This window comes from Rhyacophila brunnea, unplaced genomic scaffold (genome assembly GCF_057557595.1).
Source record: "Rhyacophila brunnea isolate RB1 unplaced genomic scaffold, BYU_Rbru_1.0 scaffold_9, whole genome shotgun sequence".
Classification (NCBI taxonomy): domain Eukaryota; kingdom Metazoa; phylum Arthropoda; class Insecta; order Trichoptera; family Rhyacophilidae; genus Rhyacophila; species Rhyacophila brunnea.
The window spans coordinates 11,308,649-11,333,950 of NW_028233361.1; the positions used below are offsets into that span (position 1 = coordinate 11,308,649).

At 31.0% G+C, this 25,302-nt stretch overlaps 2 protein-coding genes across 4 annotated transcripts in view; one reads left to right on the top strand and one right to left on the bottom strand.

Moving 5' to 3' along the window:
• The first annotated feature begins 1,111 nt into the window (after positions 1-1,111).
• PICK1 (protein interacting with PRKCA 1) lies at positions 1,112-21,478 on the top strand. Of its 3 annotated transcripts, XM_085960129.1 has the most exons (10): positions 5,959-6,059; positions 6,154-6,255; positions 13,053-13,164; positions 14,885-15,013; positions 15,470-15,702; positions 16,538-16,712; positions 17,657-17,850; positions 18,489-18,641; positions 19,921-20,023; positions 20,881-21,478. In XM_085960129.1, exons 2-10 carry the CDS (start codon positions 6,239-6,241, stop codon positions 21,379-21,381), a joined length of 1,617 nt encoding a protein of 538 aa, XP_085816255.1. In that variant the 5' UTR covers positions 5,959-6,059; positions 6,154-6,238; the 3' UTR covers positions 21,382-21,478. The 3 variants fall into 3 exon arrangements, with proteins under 3 accessions (XP_085816253.1, XP_085816252.1, XP_085816255.1); XM_085960127.1 differs by lacking the exons at positions 5,959-6,059; positions 6,154-6,255 and adding an exon at positions 1,112-1,252; XM_085960126.1 differs by lacking the exons at positions 5,959-6,059; positions 6,154-6,255 and adding an exon at positions 1,302-1,577.
• Positions 15,334-25,302, bottom strand: part of LOC147063259 (lipid droplet-regulating VLDL assembly factor AUP1-like) — a 32,676-nt gene continuing 22,707 nt past the window's right edge. Inside the window, exon 9 of the transcript XR_015072166.1 lies at positions 15,334-15,695. The gene's annotated coding sequence lies outside the window, so the exon portion shown is untranslated. The remainder of the gene's footprint in view (positions 15,696-25,302) is intronic.

Sequence of the window (25,302 nt, forward strand, 5' to 3'; positions counted from 1 at the left end):
GTATTTAATTATTTATCGATACCGAAATACCAGTTTTTAAAATCCAAATATCGATATTTTCGGTATTAAGAAAGCATACACGTATTTAAAATATTAATGTTATTTTTCCATTTCTTACTACTATATTCTATACGTCTTGTTAAATTTAGTGTATAAGTTTACTGCTGCCAAAACACAAATATATTAACCGAAACCAATAATAATTAAATAACATTAAAACAAAATCCCTCAAATATACTTATAGAATAATTGTCGCGATGAATTAACATATCTCGAAAAAGAAAAAAATCGTGCCAAATATTTCCAATTATTCTATAAGTATTGATCCAATATTGATATTTCGAGTACCTACATCCAACAAACGTTGAATTTCACAGATTTTTTTCTGCACTCGGAGTTTTGTAAAAAATATCAGTTCTAAAATATTTTGATTTATACATAATAAATGTAGGTATGTACTTCAGGTTGCTATAAAATAGTTTTTTAAATAGATTATAATAGTTATATTAATTGATAAGTACTTCTTCGAACATCGGCAGGTATTCAATAAGAAATACCGGTATTGATAATATATTCGGTATTGCAATCCCTAGTTATTATAAAGGTTACCATTAAATTAAGTGGACATAAAATTTAACCGAAATCTTAAAAGCAAATTTAAAAAAAATTATCATGAATAGAATTATACTACACTCATTTTAGTCACTAGGTACTAATAACATAAAATGTGGACATTTTATGAAGGCACGGGAATATGAATATTTTTATATGTACATAATATAATAAGATAACATATATGTTTCACACATAAATAAATTGTATGTAGTGATGTGAAAACTACCCTTAACTTATTTCTCCCAATCGTCCGGTCACTATTAGTAAAGTTATTTTGTTTCGTATTCTTTATTTAGATAAACTCTTCCCGCGCAAATGAAAACGCCATTCGAATTCCCGGAAACACCGGATGTCAGAAAAATGTTCTAACCCCAAACGAGGATAGAAAACTTTAGTGTCAGATGTGGCAACTTTCTCTCTAAAGATGTGCGCATGACAAAGGACATGCGCAAAGGGTCCGACAGCTGGCTTTTTAATTAAAATATTATGTCTACACACAACTTGCTGTCAAACATACGATTCAATAAACAGTTACAATATAAAAATTACAGGCATTTAATATCGATCGATTTTTTATAATTTGACGTTTTAAAATGCAGGAATACGATGAAGATTTCTTCTTTGAAGAGGACAAAATGTACGTAGAAATGTAGCCTACGGATATTCATTGCTTACTAATTTTATTTCATTCTTATCGTTGCTTATATCACCCACATTTGAATAATTCTTATCACTAATTTGCGTTCGCTTACTTCCTTTGCTGTGTTTCAATACGGTTCAGTTGGGCTTGGTTATATGTGCCGTTCATTAGTGCATTTCGTGTGTGTGTTTTCTACAATGGCCACCTGGTGGAACGGTCCCCCATTTTATAACTTCACGTACAGAGAATACGATCGTTATTATTATGGGGACTTGTACTCCTCGCCATGGCCTAATCAAACGCAGCAGTATGAAGATAAAAAGTAATACATCGTCCTTTAATATAATGTAAACATATCGAAAAGTTCACACGACCATAATTGAAATACTCTTAAAAAATCATATTCATAAATTTACATATTGTAAACATTTAAAAATGACTTCGCTTAATATACATAATAATTAACGATTACAGCTTACCTCCAGATGTTGTAATAAAGCTTTTCCTGATTATTTTTGGAAAATAATCGATACTTCTCTTATCTATAATAAGATACCTAATATAAACAAATAATAGTAGGCACCTACGTAAACGATAACTATCACAGAATTATTTCCCTTAAATGTTCTAATTAACCACTTTACCATCGAAAATGTGTATTCTAAATAATGTAATAATTAGATAGACAATCAACAGTTAAAAAAATAATAATTATATTTTTGTACAGTATCAGTTAAAATGTATATATTATATTATATCGTCACCTCAATACTACAAATAGATACTCGTAACTTGTCTTGATTTTCACTGTTTTTGAGATAGCTATTTAATATGATTCTACATTTCCTTCTCTACAAAACGATAAAACTAGGTAAGTCAGAAATGAATGGGAACTATATTAATTTTGTGTTTGAAAATATTAAATAACTTTAAAACCATAAATGCATTAAATAAATAAAATTATTTTTTTCATACAATTGAACATTATTTAATTGTTCCCAATTAGACAAGCACAATTTTCCCAACAATGACCAAACCAGAGTTATCTAGTTGTAGTATTGAGGTGACGATATATAATTATATTCCTACATGATTCTGCTTTAACTCACGTTTATATTGTCAAAGCAGAGTTAAAATCGGGAAGTTGTTTGTTATATATGGTGTTATATCACTTTCCAAAAAATAATATCAACATTACGCACGTTTTCACAATTTTTGAAATACCTATTTGTATATAACTTTATCAATGTCCTTCTACACGGAAAAATGTTTCTGGTCATTTAAACATAATGTAAATAAGTATCCGCTATGTTATGTTTTATTTGAATTCTTATTATTTAAATTTATTGAACGCATTTTCACATGGAAACTTTAAATCACACTCTGATTACAAGTAATATTACTAATTATACACCCATGACCAGTTTCATCCAATCCGATATTTTCAATCAGTCAACAATAATTATTGTAGATTAAATACCCATAAAACTTTGAATTAAACGTTTTTAAGTGTTTACTATTTCTAATAACATTATTATCGTTCCATCAACAATTAACAGTAAAAAGAAACATACTAAAAAGTTACAATATATTCAAATTTGAATTTGAATACGTACCTACCTCAAAACTTAACAGTTAAAATTAATATTATACACGTAGCTTAGTAGGTAATGTAAAACACTACATACCTATTATTCATTTTTTTTTGACTACATAAATTTGATTATTTTAGGTTTTTTTCTTTTTAATTTGTTAATATTTTCCACTGATTGATTATCGATTATGTACATAGCGTACCTACCTAACAAAATGTACTTAAAAACCGTTAAAATTTAATGCATATAGATTAAAATTTAATGTCAGATTCGAGCTGACTCGATTTAAATTTTTAAGAAAACTAAGACGTATTTTTGCCTTAGCAGGAAGGTAAAATATTGAATAACAATGTCAAGGTAAATTATAAATTCGTTAACTGAGTTTTATAATGTCTACGATCATAATATATTATAATATATTATTATGTATAGTCATTCGTTAACTTTCATATTGATCCCTTTCGAACAGGGTTTCGAACCAGAACTGAACCGAAAACCGGAAAACCGTTATTTTTGTCGGAACGAAACCCAGGACCGAACCGGAAGAAATCGGTTTTTTCTATTCGGAAAAAGTTTAAACACGCACGTTAACATGATATTACTCACCACTTCAGTTTTTTTTGTAAATATGCTGTTGTTTTTAATTTGGAAATTATATATGTGTCAAAAAGGTGCAAAGAAATCATTCACGATTATGTGACGCATCTCGATATATTTCTCATAATTTATAATATATTATTGTATGGCTATGGCCGTGCGGTGCAGCACAATCGGGCTATCATACAAGTACTATTAAATGTTCTAAATTGTGTTATAAAATAATTTGTTAATACAATTAAAAACGTTTAAAAATTAATCACTCGGAACTGAACCGGAAACCGATAACCGGAAAACCGTATTTTTTTCGGATCAAAAACCGGAACAGAACCGATATATGTATTTACTTGAACCGGAACGAAAAAAACGGTAAAAAAAGACATCTTAAGAACAATAATTGTACATTGAAACGTGATACTATCAGAAAAGGGATATATTATTTTAATAATAATTATCGCTAACAATAATGTAAAACTATTAGTTCGTAACAATTTTGATTAGTAAAAAAATATTCAAATCCCATTAAACTTCATAATATTTAGCTGTACTTTATAATATCATAAGATATACATCATACTTAGCAGTGCTTTCATCTCGTCAAATTTAATATCATGACACGTCATAATAGCAGTGCTTTTATGCTAAAATGCGCTTTGGCTATAAAATTATTATAATATTTTATAGATAGTATTTTGTAACAATGAACATTATTCCCACATACTAACTAAATGTAGTTGTTTATATAATATTATTATTAGTTGTAAAATATGTAAAATTCTTTATTTGGGTAAGTTTTAACATTACTAACATTAACAATGCATTATAAAACTATTTTGTATAGTTTTTAAACTTACGTTATATTTAATATTATTTATCTTTGTAATTATAATATAAATCTAAATTATTGGGGGAGCTGAAGATTAAGAGAATACAAGTGTATAAGATACTGAAGATGAATAAATTTACTCAAAAGTTAAAAATTCCACATAACTCTTTTCAGCATAAAGTAAATGAGGTTAATTTGGACACTTAGTTGATACCTTGATTTAAAAACACGAAAACCGATAGTCAACTCATGTAAGAACTACTTGTTTATTTCGTCGTGATTAAGTAGGATGCCCGTAGCTTAATTGGTAAAGCACATTGGCGCGAATCCAATGGTTATAGGTTCAAGTCCCGTCGGGGGTCGTATTTTAAAAAAAAATCTAGTATATATATATATATATCTGAAGTGTTTTAAAGTTATGTAGGTATAATATCATTCTCAAATGTTTCATTATTAATATTAAACAAATATATAAACATCTCTTTATGTTTATTGGTATTTTTAATGTTTGAAGGAATAAGTGCGTAAAACTTCTCTCTTCTTCTCTCAGAGCAGAGTGAAGGCTGGCCACAGTAACCTCCTTTACTCGGTCTTCAGCTTCCCTGGAGACTATCCAAAACCACCAGTCTCTCCAGGATATCCGGTCGGAAAAATTGGACACGAATGAAGATTTTTTTTTTAGAAAAAATCGCAATTCGCAGATATACATTGTAGGTAGGTGGAAAAACCTTTGTGCACTGGGGGCGTCATAAAATTAAAAAAAAAATATAGAAAGTATTTATGGAAGATAATATGAGTGCTTCACAAGCATAGTGAATCAAGTCCATTCTGGTTATTTTTGAGTAAGCTAGGTTCAAACATTGGTTCACTATGCTTGTGAACCACTCATATGTCATTTATGGCCTCCCACAAGGGGGGGGGGGCTGACAGGACTTTAGCCTGGGGGCCGGCGTGGCAGATCGACCAGCCAAGTGAGATAAACACACATCACAAAATTGCACTAATAGTAAAAAAAACTTCACTTCAAGCATACTAACATATAATAATATATTTATTAGGATTGTGCGATGCAATTTTTGATTATTGTCGATATTCGAGAAGTCCATATTTCTACATAGCAACACAAAAGTAGGTGTATTGAAAATACAAAAAAATCGCTAAAAATACCCTTAATTTTACCTCGAACACCATTTGGAATATGCAACTGTAGATTGTCACACCGCCTTTAACCTTAGCGATAGGTAGGGTGGCCGCCAAAGTTCCTAGCCTAGGGGCCTGCTTCGGGATGTGGGGGCCATGATGGCATGTATATATTACTTGCACTTCTTTAATCTTCAGCACCTCAATTATTATTCTACTTATTTCTTAGTTTTTAGTTATTTTAATTACAAATTTATTTCGTTTGTTTTTCTTTATTAACTAAAAAATATTTTACTAATTTTATATTATTATATTTCTTTCGTTTTAATTTTTATTTATTTGTTTATTTTCCTTTATCAACAAGCAAACATAACTATTCAAAGCCAGGAAAAGACAAAACAAAAAATACATCAAACATTAATCTATTAGTCTCCGTTGATTTTGACACGTAAGTATTTAATAATTAATATACCATAGACATATTTTTTTCTATTTAAGTACCTAATTACATTTTTAGAAATACATAATAAATGTCCATTTAAATTGAGTTTTGTAGTGACGCTTCTAAACCAAGTGTTGTGCCAAAAGATTGTTCCACGAGCGATAAAAACTCTGACGATAAAGAACCCGCTAAAGAAGAACCATCGTAAGTATTAACTTAGCAACTTTCATTCATTAATAATATTGTATTTAAAATTTTAAACATAGTGTATTTATATAAATATTTTTTTTATTATCAGAGATGAAATACTGGAAGTTGAAGTACAAGACGATACATCTACCGAATGTGTATTGAATGATCTGAGGCAAGAAAGATACCAACTCATGTATCAAAATCTGCTGTAAGTTGTGATTAAATTTTTAACTTATTGTAATATTGTTTAACAACTCATTAATTATAATATAAATATACCACACAATCACAAAATATATTTAATAATTATAGCTTTCACGTATACACACTATCAACCCTTTCCATGTATGTAGAAGTAACTGCTAATATTTCTAAATGAGTGATAAAACTTTACTGTAGAATTTTCATTCCATTTTATGCAATATGTCAAAGCCATTAAAAGCTTTACAGCCTTAACCTATAATGAGAATATCCCCCTAAAAATACCTCCTTTGTTTAGATAGTCGTTGTACTGTTTGCATTGAAGCCTTTTAGGGAAATTATTATCAGTCTTTTAGTTTGGATAGTAAAATAATATGTCTTTGGATTTTTCGACAATTTATTTGAATACAATATACGGTGGCAAGTGTCGTTAGTTGAAAAGATATTTATGTCACTATATTTTATAACGATAAAAATCATCATGTTTTGTAAAGTTTAAAATCAAGCCATATTAATCGATTTCATAAACCAACCACGATTATTACACCTGAATAGGAACGCAGAAGTGAAGCGCCTAGTTTCAAAAGCCCTTAAAACGGTTTTTGAAAATTTTTGAGTTAGATATGTATTTAGATGGATATTTTTGTTACCTATATGATGGCCAAAGATTGAACTTTAAAAAACGTAAAAACCGTCAATACGTATGATTAAAAATTAGGGTAAATTTCAAAACCTGCTAAAATGGTTGGGTGTGCTTTTCAAATACCCCTAAAATGGAAAGCCAAAATACTCATTAGAATGTAACGAATTAAAAAATAAATACATAAAGTTCACAGATTTAATAGATATGATTTTCTCTCATTTTTCTCAAAACTACCTAAAATAGTTTTTTTCATTTTTTCTCAGAACTACGTAAAATCGTTTTAGGGGCTTTGAAACTAGGCGCTTCAAGTGGAGTTTCGTTGGACTCTCAAAATTAAAATTTGACATCTTCGCATGTCGACAATTAATAATTATTAACGATAATTTAATACATAAATACTGGTCAACGAAACGTTTTTCAAAACAATATTAGTATATATTATAATATTATAATAATAAGTATCATTCTAAAAGTAAAATAAATTGTCATAGTTAAAATGTAAATAAGTCTACACAAAATATTCTATAATTATTTATGACAGGTCAAAATATCGTCAAAATGTCAAGACAAAACAGAACACGACAAAACAGAACAGCCAGGGGAAAAATGAAACATTAATTTTTATGGAATCTATTTATTAATTAAATTTTAAACGAAATACATAGATTTATATATTAATATTTAAAAAATAAAACAATTTTTAAGTGAAATTATCAAGATATAATAATTATACTTTCATTTTTTTTACAATACCGTTATTTTGAAAATAATGCATTTTTTATGTATAGAGTATATAAAATTGTATAATGTAATCACTGCATGTTGGCCATTTGGCGTAAATAGGTACCTCAATTTATCTGTTTGATTTTGATAATCATGCACGACTATTGCCACTCGATTACTAAGTGTTTCATACTTTTTCTTTATAACTTCAAGGCGAACTGTATGAGCACTAGCTAATAAAAATCGGGGTGCCGGACGAAATCAAAAATCACGAAAAAAATGGGTTTTTGTCTCTCCTGTGAAAAATTGCGCAACCTTAACACTTATTTTGAATTGCACATATTTTACAAGAGAGTCAAAAAATCATACATTTTGTAAAAATTGCGCAATTCAAGCTACGCGTTACGATTGCGCAATTTTTTCAGGAGAGACAAAAAAGCATTTTTTTTATCTTTCTTAATTATTTTTCGGGATTTCGACCCAAACCCATCCTAAGCTTGCCGGCAACACCGAGTTAAGTTTATTTTAGGCTTTCTAGCGATTAGTAATGCAGAAATTAGGTATATAATTTGATTTATTATGGCGTATTGAAAATCTCTGCTATTAAAAATCTATCAACATAATAGAGGTAGGACAATTTCAATATTAAATTTATATTTTTCCTGAAATGTCATAGTTATATTTATCATTGTTCTGTTTTGTCACTGTTCTGTTTTGTCATGTTCTGTTTTGTCGTGTTCTGTTTTGTCGTGTTCTGTTTTGTCTTGTTCTGTTTTGTCACCTATGTTCTGTGTACCTATGTTCAATAATAATTATTCTTTCTCAAAATCAATTCCATCCTTTTCAATAATCAGATTATCATCTACCTACCTATATATATGTACCTATATACAATCATGATATAATATGTTGATAAAACAATATTATTTTATTGTTACCTACACTGAGATTTTTGAAGTTATACTTCTTTAGGCGCGTTTGGAAAATCAGATCAGAGTGTATTTGTGGCGTGTGATAAATAACACATAATTTATTTTTTCACACGAAAAAAATTGCACTCGATTGGATTCGAACCACGATTGTTTGGTTATCAGCCGAACGCACTGCCTTTATGCCACAGTATAATAATGCAATGGTGACGATTATACAGTATAATATTATAGTTTTGAATTGTTCCGTTACCTAGGCAGCGAATTTATTATTATATGTACGAAGAATTATTCCGTTGCCTAGGAAACGAATTTATTATTGTTGGCCAGTTGCAATTCCTTACGTTAACAAACTATTAAACAGCATAGTGGCAGTTGTTACTTTAAAAATAAAAACAACATTAAAAATTTATATGATTTAGTAATATAAGTTAAAATGTATAGAAATAAACAAACGGCGTTCCAATAAGCGGTCCTTTTTCTTGAGTGTGTAATTTAACAAGATAATTAAGAGCTAGTCGAAGAATCGATATTATTACAAGTTTTGTTTTTGTTTTGTTACGCCAAAGAAGTATAACTTGTAACGCGCGTACATAAGTACACACACCATTTTTTTTTTTTTTTGTATTAATAAAAAGCATAGATTTGTTAAGGGATTTTTATTTGATGTTCCACGAAACAAATTCCCCTTTTCTAGTGTGCCGTCAGGTGAAAAAGTTTGGCAGATACTGACTTAAAGTTATTTTTTACATGGATCGGGTTAACACGTTTTTAAAAGTATTTTTTGTACCTATTTTTAAATAATTATAAAACATTAGCAGCATTAAAACAGCATATATACACATATTATTAAAATACAATATGTACTTTATACAATTACCACAACTTTTAATAACAATATTTTAAGATTAGCTAAAATAATGTATGTGAAATGTATATTATTGTATGTATTTCAGATTTTTATATGGCTAGCGAGGTTCGACTAGCGACTAGATAGCATGTCATCATGCTCAACTGTAGCAAGCAGCTAAAACTTAGAACACATAACAAAAAATTACAACAATACTTTTTTAATAAGCCATTATGAATTTTATTATTTAGAATGAGGCACTTAACAAATCTCACCATTGGATTGTTTTTTAGTGCTGCATGATGCTTTGCACCTATTGGCTTTCAAAATTTTACTCTCATGACTGCCCTAGATATTTTTATTAATCGTCTGACTCTGTTTTTTATAAGAAACAACTGTGATAATACTGTTAATAATAATCCATGCCAAATCTATACCTTCAAATTATTCAAACCAAGGGGGTTTTGTTCTGAACTCAAGTGTATAGTAATTTGTATATTTCTCATACTAAAGAGTAATGCCAGCTTATGTCTTCTGTTCGTACCACATAATAGACTGTGAGAATTTTCATTCTGAAATCAAATATAGTTTGGCGACCATATTTCAACATCACACATAGTACGTCTTATATCAGATTTTTTTATCAAGCATAGGTCAGCAGCCCACGATGGCTGAGTGGCTTGTAATTCCGTGGGTCCCAGGTTTGAATCCTGGGTCTGGCAAATACACATATTGTTTTTCAGTCCGGTTTTATGCCTTCAGCGAGTTATCTCGCTCTATGAGGCCGCGATCAAATACAAATTTCGCGAGTTATCAGCTTAACTTTAAACTCAAATTACTAGCCACTGTCGATTGATTTGCATAATCTAAAAAATTAAACACTCACTGACATCTGTTTGAATAATTATGAAATACTAAGCCACAAATTATCAGTATTACAGCGATTTTAGTAAGGCTTCGCTCTACATTTAACGAGTGTTGTTAAAAATCTGCGGCCTATTAGATACTTTCATAGTAATATTGTTAGGCATAGAAAACGTTAATATGCAGAGTATATTGAGTACTGATATATCATATTATTATGCCATTAAATGTGACTACATATTTTATTTACATACTCATGGATTAATGTAACTTGTACATTGTGATTCTTATAAATATTTAATGAAAACATATGTAAGTATGTATTCAGACAAAAATACTATGGCATTACAGTGATTAACCAAATAAATTCAATCCACAGTAAAACTTTGTTATAATCACAACACTATAAAACAGATTCACTGTATGTACTTTTAAATACATACAATAACCAGACCATCACATTGAATGATTACAGTAATTCTATAAAAAATATAAATTATATTTCTCTTACATATTTATTATATTTCTATTCGCTTATTTAGATCATCAACATCAATCCTTTTATATACAACGTTTTTAAATTTTCTGTTGAATCATATAAACTTGACTTGACTAGCTTAAACGATCAAAAAAATTTGTATTTGATAGAAATAATACTGAAATGTAATTTTGACACTCATTGATTTCCATAGTTACGCACGTTAATTATAACATTATTATATATTAATAATTTAGTTGCTAGGACCCCAGACCCGGATTTCTTCCGAAATAACTTTTCCTACAAAACAGAATTAACTGAAAATGAATTTAATTCTACTTAAAGATGGCTAAAAGTATTAAAAAATGCATTGGCATCGTGTTCTGATATATTCTAAAAGTTTCAAATGTCTAGTTAGTCGGGAAGTTAGTTAAAAATCGATTGCAGGATTTGTACCGGACAAATAAGAATACGACCTAATAAAAACGTTGTAAAATACTAAGCCATACAATAATTTAGCACTTAAGTTTTATGACACTTGAGATGTGCCACCCATACCTACTCAAGTTCAAAACGAAAACCTCGATGTTGCTAATCTGAATGGAAGACATAGATTCGCATTAGACTTAAGTATGTGCGATAAAGATTGCCATACCCTAATAGGCGGTGGATGGTTGAAATGGTGATAGGGTGTTTGCACGCATATGGTAAGGAGACATTGAAGTTCCTCAGTTGTTTCTTATAAAATACAGATTATAGAATGAATTTACTATGACTAAATGACTAATAATAATATGTTACTGACCTGAAATGTAATAAAATAATGTTATTTACTGCGTGTGAATTTTGTATGTTAAGCATTGCTAGTGATAATATATTTTTGATTGAAATAGTGTTTATAATAATATAATTAAAAATAGCCCATGGTTTTTTATATTTAACCCACATTATTATAAACCAACGTTATGACTGACGAATGTATAATATTATCAACTTTAAAACCAAAAATCAGTAACGAACTAGCAAGTACACATATTGTTTTTCAATTTGTGTATGAGTCAGAGTATGGACCTAATAGGTTGAGCAAGTGGCTGACATCCATTTCTCGTTAAAAGAAAAATCTGTCAATTCATACCTCCACTCTGTGGAGGCCAATATTATGATCTTATTAAAATTGGACATGGTCAAAGTATTTTCTTGCAATTATTTCTTGTTAAGTTTCTTGATTCTCATAATATGAATTGTGTGTGACGATACTTTGGAATATTAAAATTGTAAATAAAACATAATACTTCATTATGTTTGCTTCAAACAATATACTATACATTTTAGTCACTTTCAATACGCGTTAGAAATTTACTTGACGTCTGTACTGTACGATGTATGTACAGTACTCTCTTAGTAATCCGCAACCCCAAAAACTAGAAAAGTGTCCAATTAGTGAAAGCGGCGGATTATAGTGCAAAAATAATAAAAATCAATTTATTTATAAACTTAATAACAAAATAAACGACATACATAAATTAAAAGTATCATTATAATACATATATATATATTATGTATATTTGCGATAAACTGATAAAATAACATTCATTTTCCTCTGAAGATTAATGTAATTTACGATGCTTGGCCTGTCGGCTTACTTTTATGTTGAGCGAGAAAGATCATACGTATGTGATTCCGCTTATTATGTTGATTGCTGTCAAGTGGCACATGTCAAAACAAGTGTGGGACAAAAAAAAATATTCGTGATATCGATACGAATCCTTACTCGCTGGGGTCGCGATGAACAAGGATGTCCTGTATAATATTTGTAGAACTTATATCAACAGTTTGTTGTGCACCATAGACAAAAAAATAGCATATCAGTGTGATAGAACGCCATTTTTATTACTAACTTAACCATTATTAACAAATGAATATAGTTTTGACAAGCTTAAATTCAAATATGGAACAAAAGTGACATTTAGTAATGTGTCAAGAATAAATTATAGCAATTTGTTCTGATTTTCGGTTTTAATGTAACGTACCAATGTGAATTATTAGAATCCTTAATATAGTGTGTTTTATATAATGTTAAAAATCTTTTCTAGAAATTGTGTCTGCTCCTAATTTATTTATTTATTATTATTATTATTATTATTACCAACCATTTAATCCGTTTTACCCCTTTTCCAATGCTTATTATTTTGTAAATAATGTACATACTTATTTATACCCTACCTATGTCTGTAAATAATATTACATAATGAAAATGGTATAACATACAATTATTTGACTCTCATTAATATAACGTCTGATCTGATTATTAAAATAGGGGGATGACGATAACATCTGGGAGTGTGACCATCATGAAAGATGAATCAAACTTAATTGGGATCAGTATAGGTGGAGGAGCCCCACTTTGCCCATGTTTATACATTGTACAAGTAAGTACCACTCGTAACATTGATTTAAAAATTACAAGAATTACAGAACACTTCTCTAGAAAAGTAGTGATTTTCTTAGTTAATGATAATTAAACACGACATGTCAGTTTTAAAAATATATGATACGTCCTAGGCATCACCAATCTTTCTAGTGACATCTGTTGTCAAGATAAAATAATAATATTGTAGAAAAAATGTATGGTGTCATTTAAAATTCGTGAAAAGTAGTATTATCGTAATAACGCCATAAAACCACACCGATAACACTGTTTACCGAAAAAGGCTAAGTTATAAAGCTCACCGTGTCAACATTTAAATTAGTTAAGTACATAATAAATCACACTATTAATAATAATATTAAATTCGAAAAGCCTCATAAACACACCTATTGGCAAAATCCTAGAAAAAATCTTTGACCTCGTGAGATTTGTACACAGGTTTTTTGATTATGGGTCGATGGCTCTTATCATTATGCTACTGACCCAAGTACTAACCTCGCAGACATTATCTAATAACTACACTATTTAAGGTGTATCCAAATTTCTTCAATAATGGCTACCTACTATCTTTGTAATTTTAATCAAGGTAATAACATTAATAACTCAATTTTATTCATAGATGGTATTAGGACAACTCCAAATTTAGTTTTGACGTACTTTTAGTATTAATTTAATTATTATTCATTCAAGACTAAACAAATAACTTGGAAGAGTTTCAGGAACATATCGTCGCCCCAAAAGCAAAAGGGCACATGTGCAATTTTGACGGTTTTGAGTTATGAATGCAGTTTTTTTCGTAATTTTTTTCTATACATTAACGTGCAAAAACGTAACAGTAACGGGCAAAACGTGATTTGTGAAGCAAAACCCATGAATTAACAATTGAGCAAAGAAAATAAAGGTTACTTGTGTATTTGTAAACTGACCTTCATTTAATGTGTAGGAAAAAGGTAACAAGTGTAATTATTTAAAAGTGAGTAAGGGGTTTTGTACAAAAAAAAAATTTCGTTGCAGAAAAAGGGCACTTGTGAAATTTGTGAAAAATTTAAAAACATGTTGGCAGCGGACAAAGAGGCCCAAATAAATATTTTGTAAGATCACAATAAGCGTAAAGTGGACGCTCGCAAATCAAAAGATGAAGATAAAGCTATTCATAAATGCATATAGGAAAAAGGTAACATGTGACTTAAAACCTCTTAAAAATCAAAAATTGACAAATTATGAAAAAAATAAAAATTGCATTTCAATCTTGAGTAGGTCACATGTGTTCCAAATTTCATTTCAAAATATTAAGTAATAACCTCTCCACGATTTTTTTTCACTCCAAAAACACTTAAAATGCGTTTTTCTCAAAACTCAATTTATGCACAAGTGCCCTTTTGCTTTTGGGGCGACGATATTACACACCTATTAGAAAAAGATTTCAAAGGAAAATGTTACATTCTTAAATCTTATGTGTATTCAGCCTTGAATAAAAAATTATAGCATTACATTTCATAAAATTATCACATAGAAAGTTGCAATTTCATAAAGCCATTTATTATCCGAATTACGAAATACACCCTCACATAAGATTAAAATGTATTCCAATACATATTACCTTCAAGGCATCTTAACTAGATGTCACTGTAATTATTATATTTTGTTTTATGTAATGAAATCCCATCAAGTGAATACTATGTTAACACTAACATTCTTAACATTTTTTTTTTCATACATAGGTATTTGACAATACGCCAGCTTCTAAAGAAGGAACTCTTCAAAGCGGTGATGAATTGGTCGGAGTGAATGGACAATCGGTAAAAGGGAAAACTAAAGTTGAAGTTGCCAAGATGATTCAATCGGCCAAAGTTAGTCATAAATAATTTTATGTGATATTATATTTATTATTCATATAAAAGTATTTCAAAATACTTAACAAGTGGCGAATACTCTATTTTCAAAAGTTTGTTAAATTTGTATTACTTTCATAATACATTTAGGATCAATTTCTATAGAAAAAATGTTGTGTGTTAGTGAAACTTATGATTAAGATATTTTTTAGTTTGTCATGTTTAACTCAAAAACCACCCATCCGTGGTATAACATAAATAAAATAATAGTCCACCTCATTCATTGAACAAACTTACACCTGTCGCTAAACTACTTTCCCTACAAATTATTTTCTTTTGTGTATTAGTATTCTTTTCATTTATTAATTGTTTACCTCCGTTCGACGGATATTCTTCGCCACCTGTTAGCTTACAATAAAATATAATCAGTGATAATTATTGATTTACAGTAAAAATTCTTACATATTTTAATAGGAAGAAGTGAACATAAATTACAACAAACTGCACGCGGACCCTCAGCAAGGCAAGTCTCTGGACATCATCATGAAGAAAGTGAAGCACCGGTTTGTAGAAAACATGTCCACTAGCACGGCAGACGCTTTAGGCTTGTCTCGTGCCATCCTCTGCAACGACACTCTCGTCAAGAAGCTGCAGGAACTTCAGAATACGGAGCAGATGTACCATGGCTTAGTTGAACATGCTAAAAGGTGATAAAAGACTATTTCTATCAATGAGATTTGAATTTTTGCACTGCGCTGATGGAGATGGCCGTACTAGCAAAATATGTACAAAGCCACTTTCAGGTTTAACTCACCTGTACATTGTCATTAGGAAAAATAGTGACCCCTTAATTAAGAGTAATGTTTGATCCACCCCCCTCTACCCATCGTCACAAAATCTTTAACCCCACTGTTATCATACTTTTTTAGCTCTCCTAAAAAAAATTAATGATTTCTTAACGGTGTTCTCAATTTATTAGTTTAGTCAGTTTAGTGGCATGTTACAGTTTTTCTATAACCCCCACCCCGGCACTCATTCTAAATCTTTACATTATTGCAGACCCCCTGACACTCTACAGGGCATGATGTCATATATGGATGACCCCAACAGAAATTTGAAACTAATGATACATATTATTATCGTGTCCGGAAATTTGTACATATGCAGTTCGCCGTATCACACTTTACCGTGAAGTGTTGTATCGGAAATATATGGCCATATATTAAAGACCGTCCAACATCTTTCGGTCTTATAGTACAGAGATAAAATTCATGTCTAAATAAAACACGGTTCTTGTCGGTTTACTTATAGGAAGCCGCGGTAAACAAATTTTGAAAATAGCCGATATGCTGGATTATTTGTTAGGTTAGATTATATTAAGTTAAGTTAGTTTAGGTTTTCATTCTTGAATTTTGCCAAAATCAGAGATGACCGTCTAATATACGCTCATCTCTTTCCGATAAGAAAGCTCACGGCGAACTGTGCTACGGTAAAATGTAATACGTACAATTTACATGTTACTACATATTACTGTATTTTCAGGATGCTAAAAGCCTATTTTGATCTTTTACAAACATACAAAAACTTTGGAGATGCATTTGCGTCAATTGGCGTTAGAGAACCACAACCACGTGCTTCCGAAGCATTCAGTCAATTTGGAGGTTACCATAGACAAATGGAAAAAGACGGGATCAAAATGTTGAAAGCTGTTAAACCGGTAGGTACTAGCAATATTTTTTCTCTGTGTAATTGTTTCTCTATATCTATCTATATATCTATAAAGCGACGTTTGAACTTCAATTATCAATTTGAATTGAATCAAGTTTAGCTCCGTCTAAACATCTAATTCGCCTAGTTCACTACAGTAGCCTTGCTTGCATACTAAAAACGGATAAATATGGTATCCCGTACGCCCTAAGAATCAAGTGACCTATTCGATTGAACTAGATACATGATTTAACTACGCTACAACTCTAAATTACCTCGAAATTTAAGCTGATTATCAATTATTAATTGTCACTGTAAAAAGTTAAGCCGATAGCCACGATGCTTAAGCGCCGGTCTAAAGTGTCGTGGGTCCCAGATTCGAATCCTGGGTCTGGCAAGTACACATTGTTTTTCAATTTGTGTATGAGTCAGAGTATGGACCTAATAGGTTGAGCAAGTGGCTGACATCCGTTTCTCGTAAAAATAAAAAATCGGTTAATACAACCTCCACTCTTTGGAGGCCCATATGATCCTATTAGGATCGGACATGGTCGAGAAAAAAAAGAAGTTAAAATATACCCTTATAATTTGCATTAAATTTGAGACGAAAAATGAAAGGGGGCAACATTCTGTCAGCCTAAGGGCAGGACTTTGTCTAAGGACATCACAGACTGCGCTGGATCGGCCACGTTTATAGAATACTGAAAAAGTTACCAGCAAAGTGGACCTTAAGAGTAACTGGATGGCATCAACTGAGATGGTTGGATTTAAGCAATTGAGAAGTGGCACTATTACATCATCCGGGATGGGGGAAGCCAAGACCTGCGAATAACTATAATCTAAAAAATATCTGCAATGACGATTGGGTTTTTTAATTATATTATGTATAATGGAAGAGTTTGCCAACGCATAATTAAAGTATTAATGAAATAATTTGTGTGTTTACTGTTTTAGATATTGTCAGACATGGGAACATATTTACACAAGGCAATACCGGACACTAAGTTGACGATAAAAAAATATGCCGATACGAAATTTGAATATCTGTCGTACTGCCTCAAAGTGAAAGAGATGGACGATGAGGAATACAGCTATAGTGCATTGCAAGAACCACTTTACCGGGTTGAGACGGGCAACTATGAATATAGGTGAATAAGGAGGGGTTTTTCCCTGAACAATACAAATTGGTATCAATACCTAAGAATACCTAGACAAATAATTGATTGTGCAGATATAATCGCAAGTTATAATCACCTACTCAATGTTGATAAGTTAACAATCACCATGTTTCACCATAATTGATTTTTAATAATACTGATTAGAGAGTCTATGTACTGTAGAAGTTTTAATAATTCCACTCATGAGTTACATTAACGGATTTTTTAATTATTATGTTGTTATTTAATTTTTAAACATTTATGGATGTAAAGTATACATAGAAATGGTTTAAAAAAGTGTTACTTATGTGTATGTAAATTATCTTATTTAACTCATTCGCTGCTGAGTAGATGTTTTTTTAATTAGCACCTTTAAAATGCACGTTAATTACATCGATCGGCCGCCTGGTCATTACGCGCCGGGTGCGTCTTCCGGGTCCAAAGTATTAAAACACAAGTAATTTTAATTCAGCCTATTTACAGGAATAAATAAATGAATGGCGAATAAAAACAATAGATTAACCCACCTTACCTATTGAGTCCAGATATTTTCCACTTGAATGAGAGTGAGGAATTCTCGACATTTGTGTTATAGGGTTTTAAATAAATGTCTTTTTTCTATTTGATAGGCTAATACTACGATGCCGACAGGACGCGAGGAATAGATTTGCTAGACTGAGGTCCGATGTTTTAGTCAAAATGGAACTTCTCGATAATAAGCATGTCCAAGATGTGGTATTCCAGCTGCAGAGGTTCATTTCAGGTCTAGCTACATTCCACGAGTAAGATACTAGGCATTTGTTGTCCACGATATAAGTAGTTTTTGATTTCTACCATTTGAGTGCCAATGATGACGAGCTCTTTCACGATTTTGTTACTGTTCTGCATAAAAATATACATAATACCTATATTTTTAGAGCTATATATTGAAAAAAATTGGGCTGCGAACCAAAAAAATTGCACAATAATTTAAAAAGGATATTATAGCAAAAAGCCGTATTATGAGATATAAGTTAGTGGTGTTTGGGCAAAACTTTCAAAGGTTTACAGGAGAGCAATTTAAACTTTGAATAAAATTGCCCCTTAAATCCCAGTACAATTTTTTTGTCTAAAGGCTCCAGGGGAATTGAATCCAGGCATTTACTTTTCGTTTACACGTGTCACCGAAAGTGAAATACTCAATTCATTCCAAAATGGCGTCAAGTGAAATTGCGGTGCAGGTTGGAATTCAAACGATTAGTGATTATTTGTTACATGAATGCAGAAATTTAATCGAGAGAAAGAGGAATAGGAAAAAGTGGCATTGGCGGATAAAACCATGGGTAATACGACGTAATATCATAGGAGCATAAGTAGGGCTGGTAACTTAATGGCCTGCAGAAGATCAAGATATGTACAAAAATCATCTGAGAATGTCGGTATAATATGATGATGACAGTACTCAGGGGCGTAGTGCGCATACGTGGCGTGGGTATCATCATCCGTGATCAAAAAATTAGAACCAGTTGAACTTGATTTACTTTTGATTCCGGATGATCATTTTCGATGATTCGTTGATAAATGTGCGTTTACATGTGTCACTAGGGATGGTTCCTCCACAATGAATGTCAAAAGTGAATCATGTAAATGGGCTTTTACATTGAGAATATATTTTAAAATAAATGAATGAATAAGAATATTACAATAATTAGATTTTTAAATATTCCACTAATTAGGAAAATAATGTCAGTCTTATCGGTGATCAAAATAATATGATAAGGTTATGTTTTGACCAAACTAACCATTGTTTGTACACATATCATTAGGGTTTTGAGTATTTTCAAATGAAAAACAGATATCATGCTATTACCAAATGGAAGATAATAAATACTATCTATATAATGACCCAATTTTTACTCTTAACATAGATTTACCAAAAAAGCAGTTATCAGGTTATGCCCAAACAAAACCCAAAGTATAGGTAAACTAGAGGAAAACTATAACTTTTAAAAGGGTAAAAGATTTTTCGACTGTAGTATCTATAACTTCATTGACTTTCTAATGATTCCTTTTACATTACAGTGAAACCCTTGAACTTTTGAAGAACAACAATAACCTATTTCCAGTCGAAGTTGATTTGACACAGAATGCATTCCAATACAAGTCCACAATGGGTATTATACAGGTACTAATAAACTTAATATTGTTCTCATCAAACATTTGTATGATAATTCCACTCATCTTCACTGACATTGATAGTGTTTTCATACTTATTTTGGTCTCTATAGTTGTTTTTTTGTAGTATTTCAATATAGTATAACTGTCAATAGTTAGGTGGTAGAATTGAATATGCAACCCATGGCTTCAGAGGTGGGTGAATTGATAATGCTCTCAAACTTGATGATGAAAATACGTATTTTTAAAAAGTTTGTACCGAGTGAGGTTCAAACTCACATCTTTCACTTTCCGAATGATGGCTCTTTTATCCATTAAGCTACTGATCCATTTATCATTCTAATAATAAATAACTATGCAATTTAAGTAAGTTCCTCCACCAAGAAATGACTGACTTACTTTATAATTTAAATCAATGGTAGGTATAATATTACTAACATGATTAATAGCAAGCGTCAGTACTCAACCTTTTTAGTTGTGACGTACTTGCACTTACTTGCCAAAAACTATTAATGAAATTATTATTTATTATTCAAAACATATACATTATATTCAAAATTCTTTACAGATTTTATAATTGTTTTTATAAAAAAACCAACTCTAAATATATACGCTCAAGGAGGCCGAGCGGTTACGCGTCCGATTTATAATGTTGTAATGTTGTGGGTCCCCGGTTTCGAATCCCGGGTCTAACAAATTCACGTTATTTTTCAATATGTGTTTGAACCCAGAGTATGGACCTAATAGGTTGAGCAAGTGGCAACATATATTTCTCGTAAAAGCAAACATCTGCACAGGCCCAAATTATGATCTTGTTACAATCGAACACTGTAAAAATAAAGTATATATATATTTATATTTTTTTAGGACAATGATGATGATGATGAGGCCACTCTTGAAGAAATCGGTAGAGAAATAACAGAGCATTACGATATGAATGCGAGAATGCGAAAGAAATATGAAAGCCACAATGGAAAAGCCGGCGACGCATCGGCCACGGCTAGCCTCCTGCCCAATCTGGACGAACCCAGCGATCCTCTGGACATCGATATCTCGGAAAACACGAGCCTTCTGGCAGAGCTGGGGTTAGCAGGGACAGAGACCTCGCCATTCGATGCCAACCTCATGTCGTCAAACTCTCCGTTCAGCATGTCCGAGTATAAGAACGATGCGTCTAATGATTTCTTTAATATAGACTTAAGTAAGAATGATGCTTTGTACGGTGCAACGCAACAAGACAACGTCCAAAATGGTGATAACGCTTTTACGCAGTTCTTTAGTCACAAAGACAATAAAAACGAGTTAAGTTCGAGTAATTTAAATGAGAAAAGTAATTCCAGCAGTAATTTGTTATTTGGTTTTGATTAATTTGTGTATTATATAATATGATTAAATATATAAATATTGTTGCTTTCTTCTGTGTGATTTTTTAAAATTATAAATATTATATACCAATGTTTGTGAAGTGACTTTTTTTATTTTTTTCTCTTTGTTAATATTCTGCCTAATTGCCAAATTCCATAGTAGTCCGGAGCATAGCCAGGAGTCATAGCTGAAAAATTATGCACTTTTATATAAAATCATGAACATCGGCATATCCTAAGGCCCAATTTGAAGATACTCAGCATCTTCGAAATTTACCTAGAAACCCCTGAATTCCTAAGATTGTTTTATTTTGTAAAATCCTTTTAAAACATTTGTGGGTTTGCTACCAAAAGTTGGTAAGTCGATAATTTAGGTATTTACAGTTAACAACGGATTATCTCTCTATATTATATGAATGTATGCTAGAAAAAAAGTTCAAGGTAATCCGATATATAGAAAATATGGCACATAAAGCATAAAGAAATTAGCATTATACCTGATTTTAGAGGACATCTCAAGCTTCGTCCTTCGTGTTTTCCATTTTCTTGTATGGGGTGGAACCTTGGACATTACGAATGAAGGAACATCATTATTTAGAAAGTATGTCATAAAGACTTGTATATCGATTAAGAATGTCACCATGATTACAAAAGATGGCATTATATTGTGTACAATATAATATTATTAATTTATTTAAAACAACCGACCGGGGCTAGTGTAACGAGTGTAAAGTACAGCGTGTATACACGCTCATTTTCTATGGCCGGCCTTGTATGCACAGATTTGTAGTGTGTGCCATAAATCCGGTTAAAGTGAAACAAGATTTATTGATTTTTCAATTTTTTTTATTAAAAATATTCTGTTTTAAGTATATTTTACACACTCGCAGATAATATTGTTACTTGGCCAGTATTTAACAGAATACAAGACAATCCAAAGTTTTAAAAAATTAGAGATCTTTATAAATACTTAATAATAATTTTACACCACCTGTACAAAAACAATTTATAACTAATTTGCCGCATTGTACTGAGGTTTCTAAGTGTCATTTTCGAAAAATATTAACAGTTATTTGTAATATGCATTACAGGTGAATTTGTTGTTCTCTGTTAAATATAGTCCAAAGGGGAAGATGTTTTCATAGATACAAACGTGAATTTTCTCTATGCTTACAGTGTGAGAGATGACAAATATATTACTATTACTCAACATTGTAAAAATTTTAAACATGAAATAATCATATATTTTTATAAGAGACAATATTATATTATGTCATAGCTTGGATAACAACGTGATGTGCGCATATTTTTATTCATGATAATGATAAAATTTCGAAAGAATCAGTAAAATTATCAAAGCCGTCTAATATAGTACCTAGGAATTAATGGAATAATTTCTCCAGTATATTCAACTGTACATACATAATAATATAATTTACAAAATTCGAATACACTAAAATATAATAATAATATAATATACACTGTAATGGAAAAAATATGGGTTAGGTTTCTATCGAAAGACTAATGTCAAAAAGGTGTAATCAATTACCCAATACATACATAATATATTATGGAAAAAAGATATTGTAATATATATTATATTATAATGTGATACATATTCCCAAGAACGTTCTTATCACTTTATAATAAATTTCTCATCACTAATACAGTAAAACCTCAATGCAACAATGAAATAATTCAGGTAAAGGGGGGTCCGTTAAAGATGAAACTCCGTAGGTACGTAGTAAACTAGGGGCGGCAGGTTATATGAAAGTATGGTGAAGCAGGCAAGTATGGTGAGGCAGGCTGATAATCAATTTGCGGCAAAATTTCCAAGTTAACATTATATTATATGGGTAAATTATAATGACCAAAGTAAATGCTCCATGATGCCCTGCATTTTTTTCATTGCGTCGCTATTTCTCGTAAGTTGTCGGCTATTGTTGGCCTGCTTCATTCAGTTGTATGAGAAAGCCGATTACTTGCCCCTCTTTTTATTTAATACCTCTATGGTAGTAAAGTAAGTAGTAAAAATATGATAAAAATTGACAAAATAGTTATTTTACCTGTTTTTGATTATGTATATACAGTTCTATTCTTAATGGTTATCACTTTAGCACGTTTCCGTTATTTTCATTGGTCCAAATTAACACGGAAGGCATTCAATACACCAAATGGTTATCGGTGGCTATCTCGAATTCGTAATACGGCGAAAATTTAGGTTGGTAGATATGTCGGTCGTATTCGGATATGTTACCAAACACAAGCAGATAAAGCCGAACCAGCGCCATCTAGTCGGTAATGAGCTGAACACAAGAATTTTGTATTGACACGTCAGACACATCAACATAACCTACAATTTGATTAGTCAAGTCATTGCGATTACAGTAAAACCAATATTATGTTACTACTAGCTGCTACTAGCCATTTGATATTTGACAACTCGCAGAGAATTATAAATAAAGACGGCGGCCGTGATGTAATCATATTTCAAAACAATTGGATTTTACATCTCAATTCTCAATATGTAAAATTGAGATATTCTGTATCATTCTCAAAGTTAGCACGGCCAAGAGAGGGGCTGTTAAAAGATATCACCTTTTGACAGTTGAGACAGTTAACTTTTTTACATAATTAACCGCCAGAATACGTAAAGTGTTAAATATAGTATATTTACAATTAGCTCGTTTTTGATGATAAGTGATATGTTAGAATAGGCCTGATGATCAACTGACCAAAGAAACATTGTTCTTACAAAACAAACTTTAAATTAATGAATAAAAGTACAGAGAAATAAACTTTACACATCAGAACATCGGTTGACACCCGTTAAAATTGCTGCAAAAAGACACGCCATGCAATGTTGTGTGATCACATGATTATCATGCACCGGTGACTCAAATCAAGGTTTTACTGTAATGGACATTTAAGTTTTAGAGTATGTTTTTACATCATCGGCGCATCTATTCTATACACAAGGCTGCTATTGGCAGCTATAGCTATAGAGGGTAGTTTATCATATTTATATATTGAGGCGGTTAATTGTTACAATAAGTTAACCGTCTCAACTGTCAAAAAGTGCTATGTTTTAACAGCACCTCTCTTGGCTGTGTTAACTTTTAGAGCGAGATAATCAGTTTTGACAGTTTAGACGGCTAACTTATTGTAACAATTATTATACCTGAATACATAAATATGATAAACTACCCTTGATAGCCGTCGGTAGCAGCCTTGTGTATAGAATAGATGCGCTGGAGGTCTACTCTTATCAGGTAATGCAGCTCTTAAAGCAGAAATTAGCATCTAAGTGAAGTGAATATACATTCTGTATTACAATAGCAATATTTGTCATTTTAGCTTCAGTATATTCATGAGTTAGACTAAGTCTACTGACAATAAACAATGTTTACACAAAAGGTGTCAACTTAAAGATATTGGACTATAACTAAAGGGAGTCTTATGAACTTTTAGTCTTTTGGTATTACGTACGTATGACATAATTTGATTTCTGTGAGTTAACATTAAAATTAAATAATACATCAAGGGTGATTGATAACATAGTGATTAAATAAGTTCTACTAATGAATTAAACTTCATACATATTACATTTATTTTCAGAAAATATAACAGAATAATCTACAGTAAATTCAAATTGGATTTAACTAGGTTATCTACACCGATGCTTCAAAATATTCATTGAATGTTTGTATGAGCGAAATATTGAAAAAAATTCATATTGTAGGAATATTAATACATATTATAATATAATAATAGTCCTGTTACATGGGAGACAGTTTCATGCCATTGATATATCGATATCAATATCAATATCCCATAAGTGACTTTTTACAAATTGTGCAGGAAGCTAAAAAAACTAAATATTTAATATCCCGTATCTGACTGTTAATAGTTCACACGTGTTGTA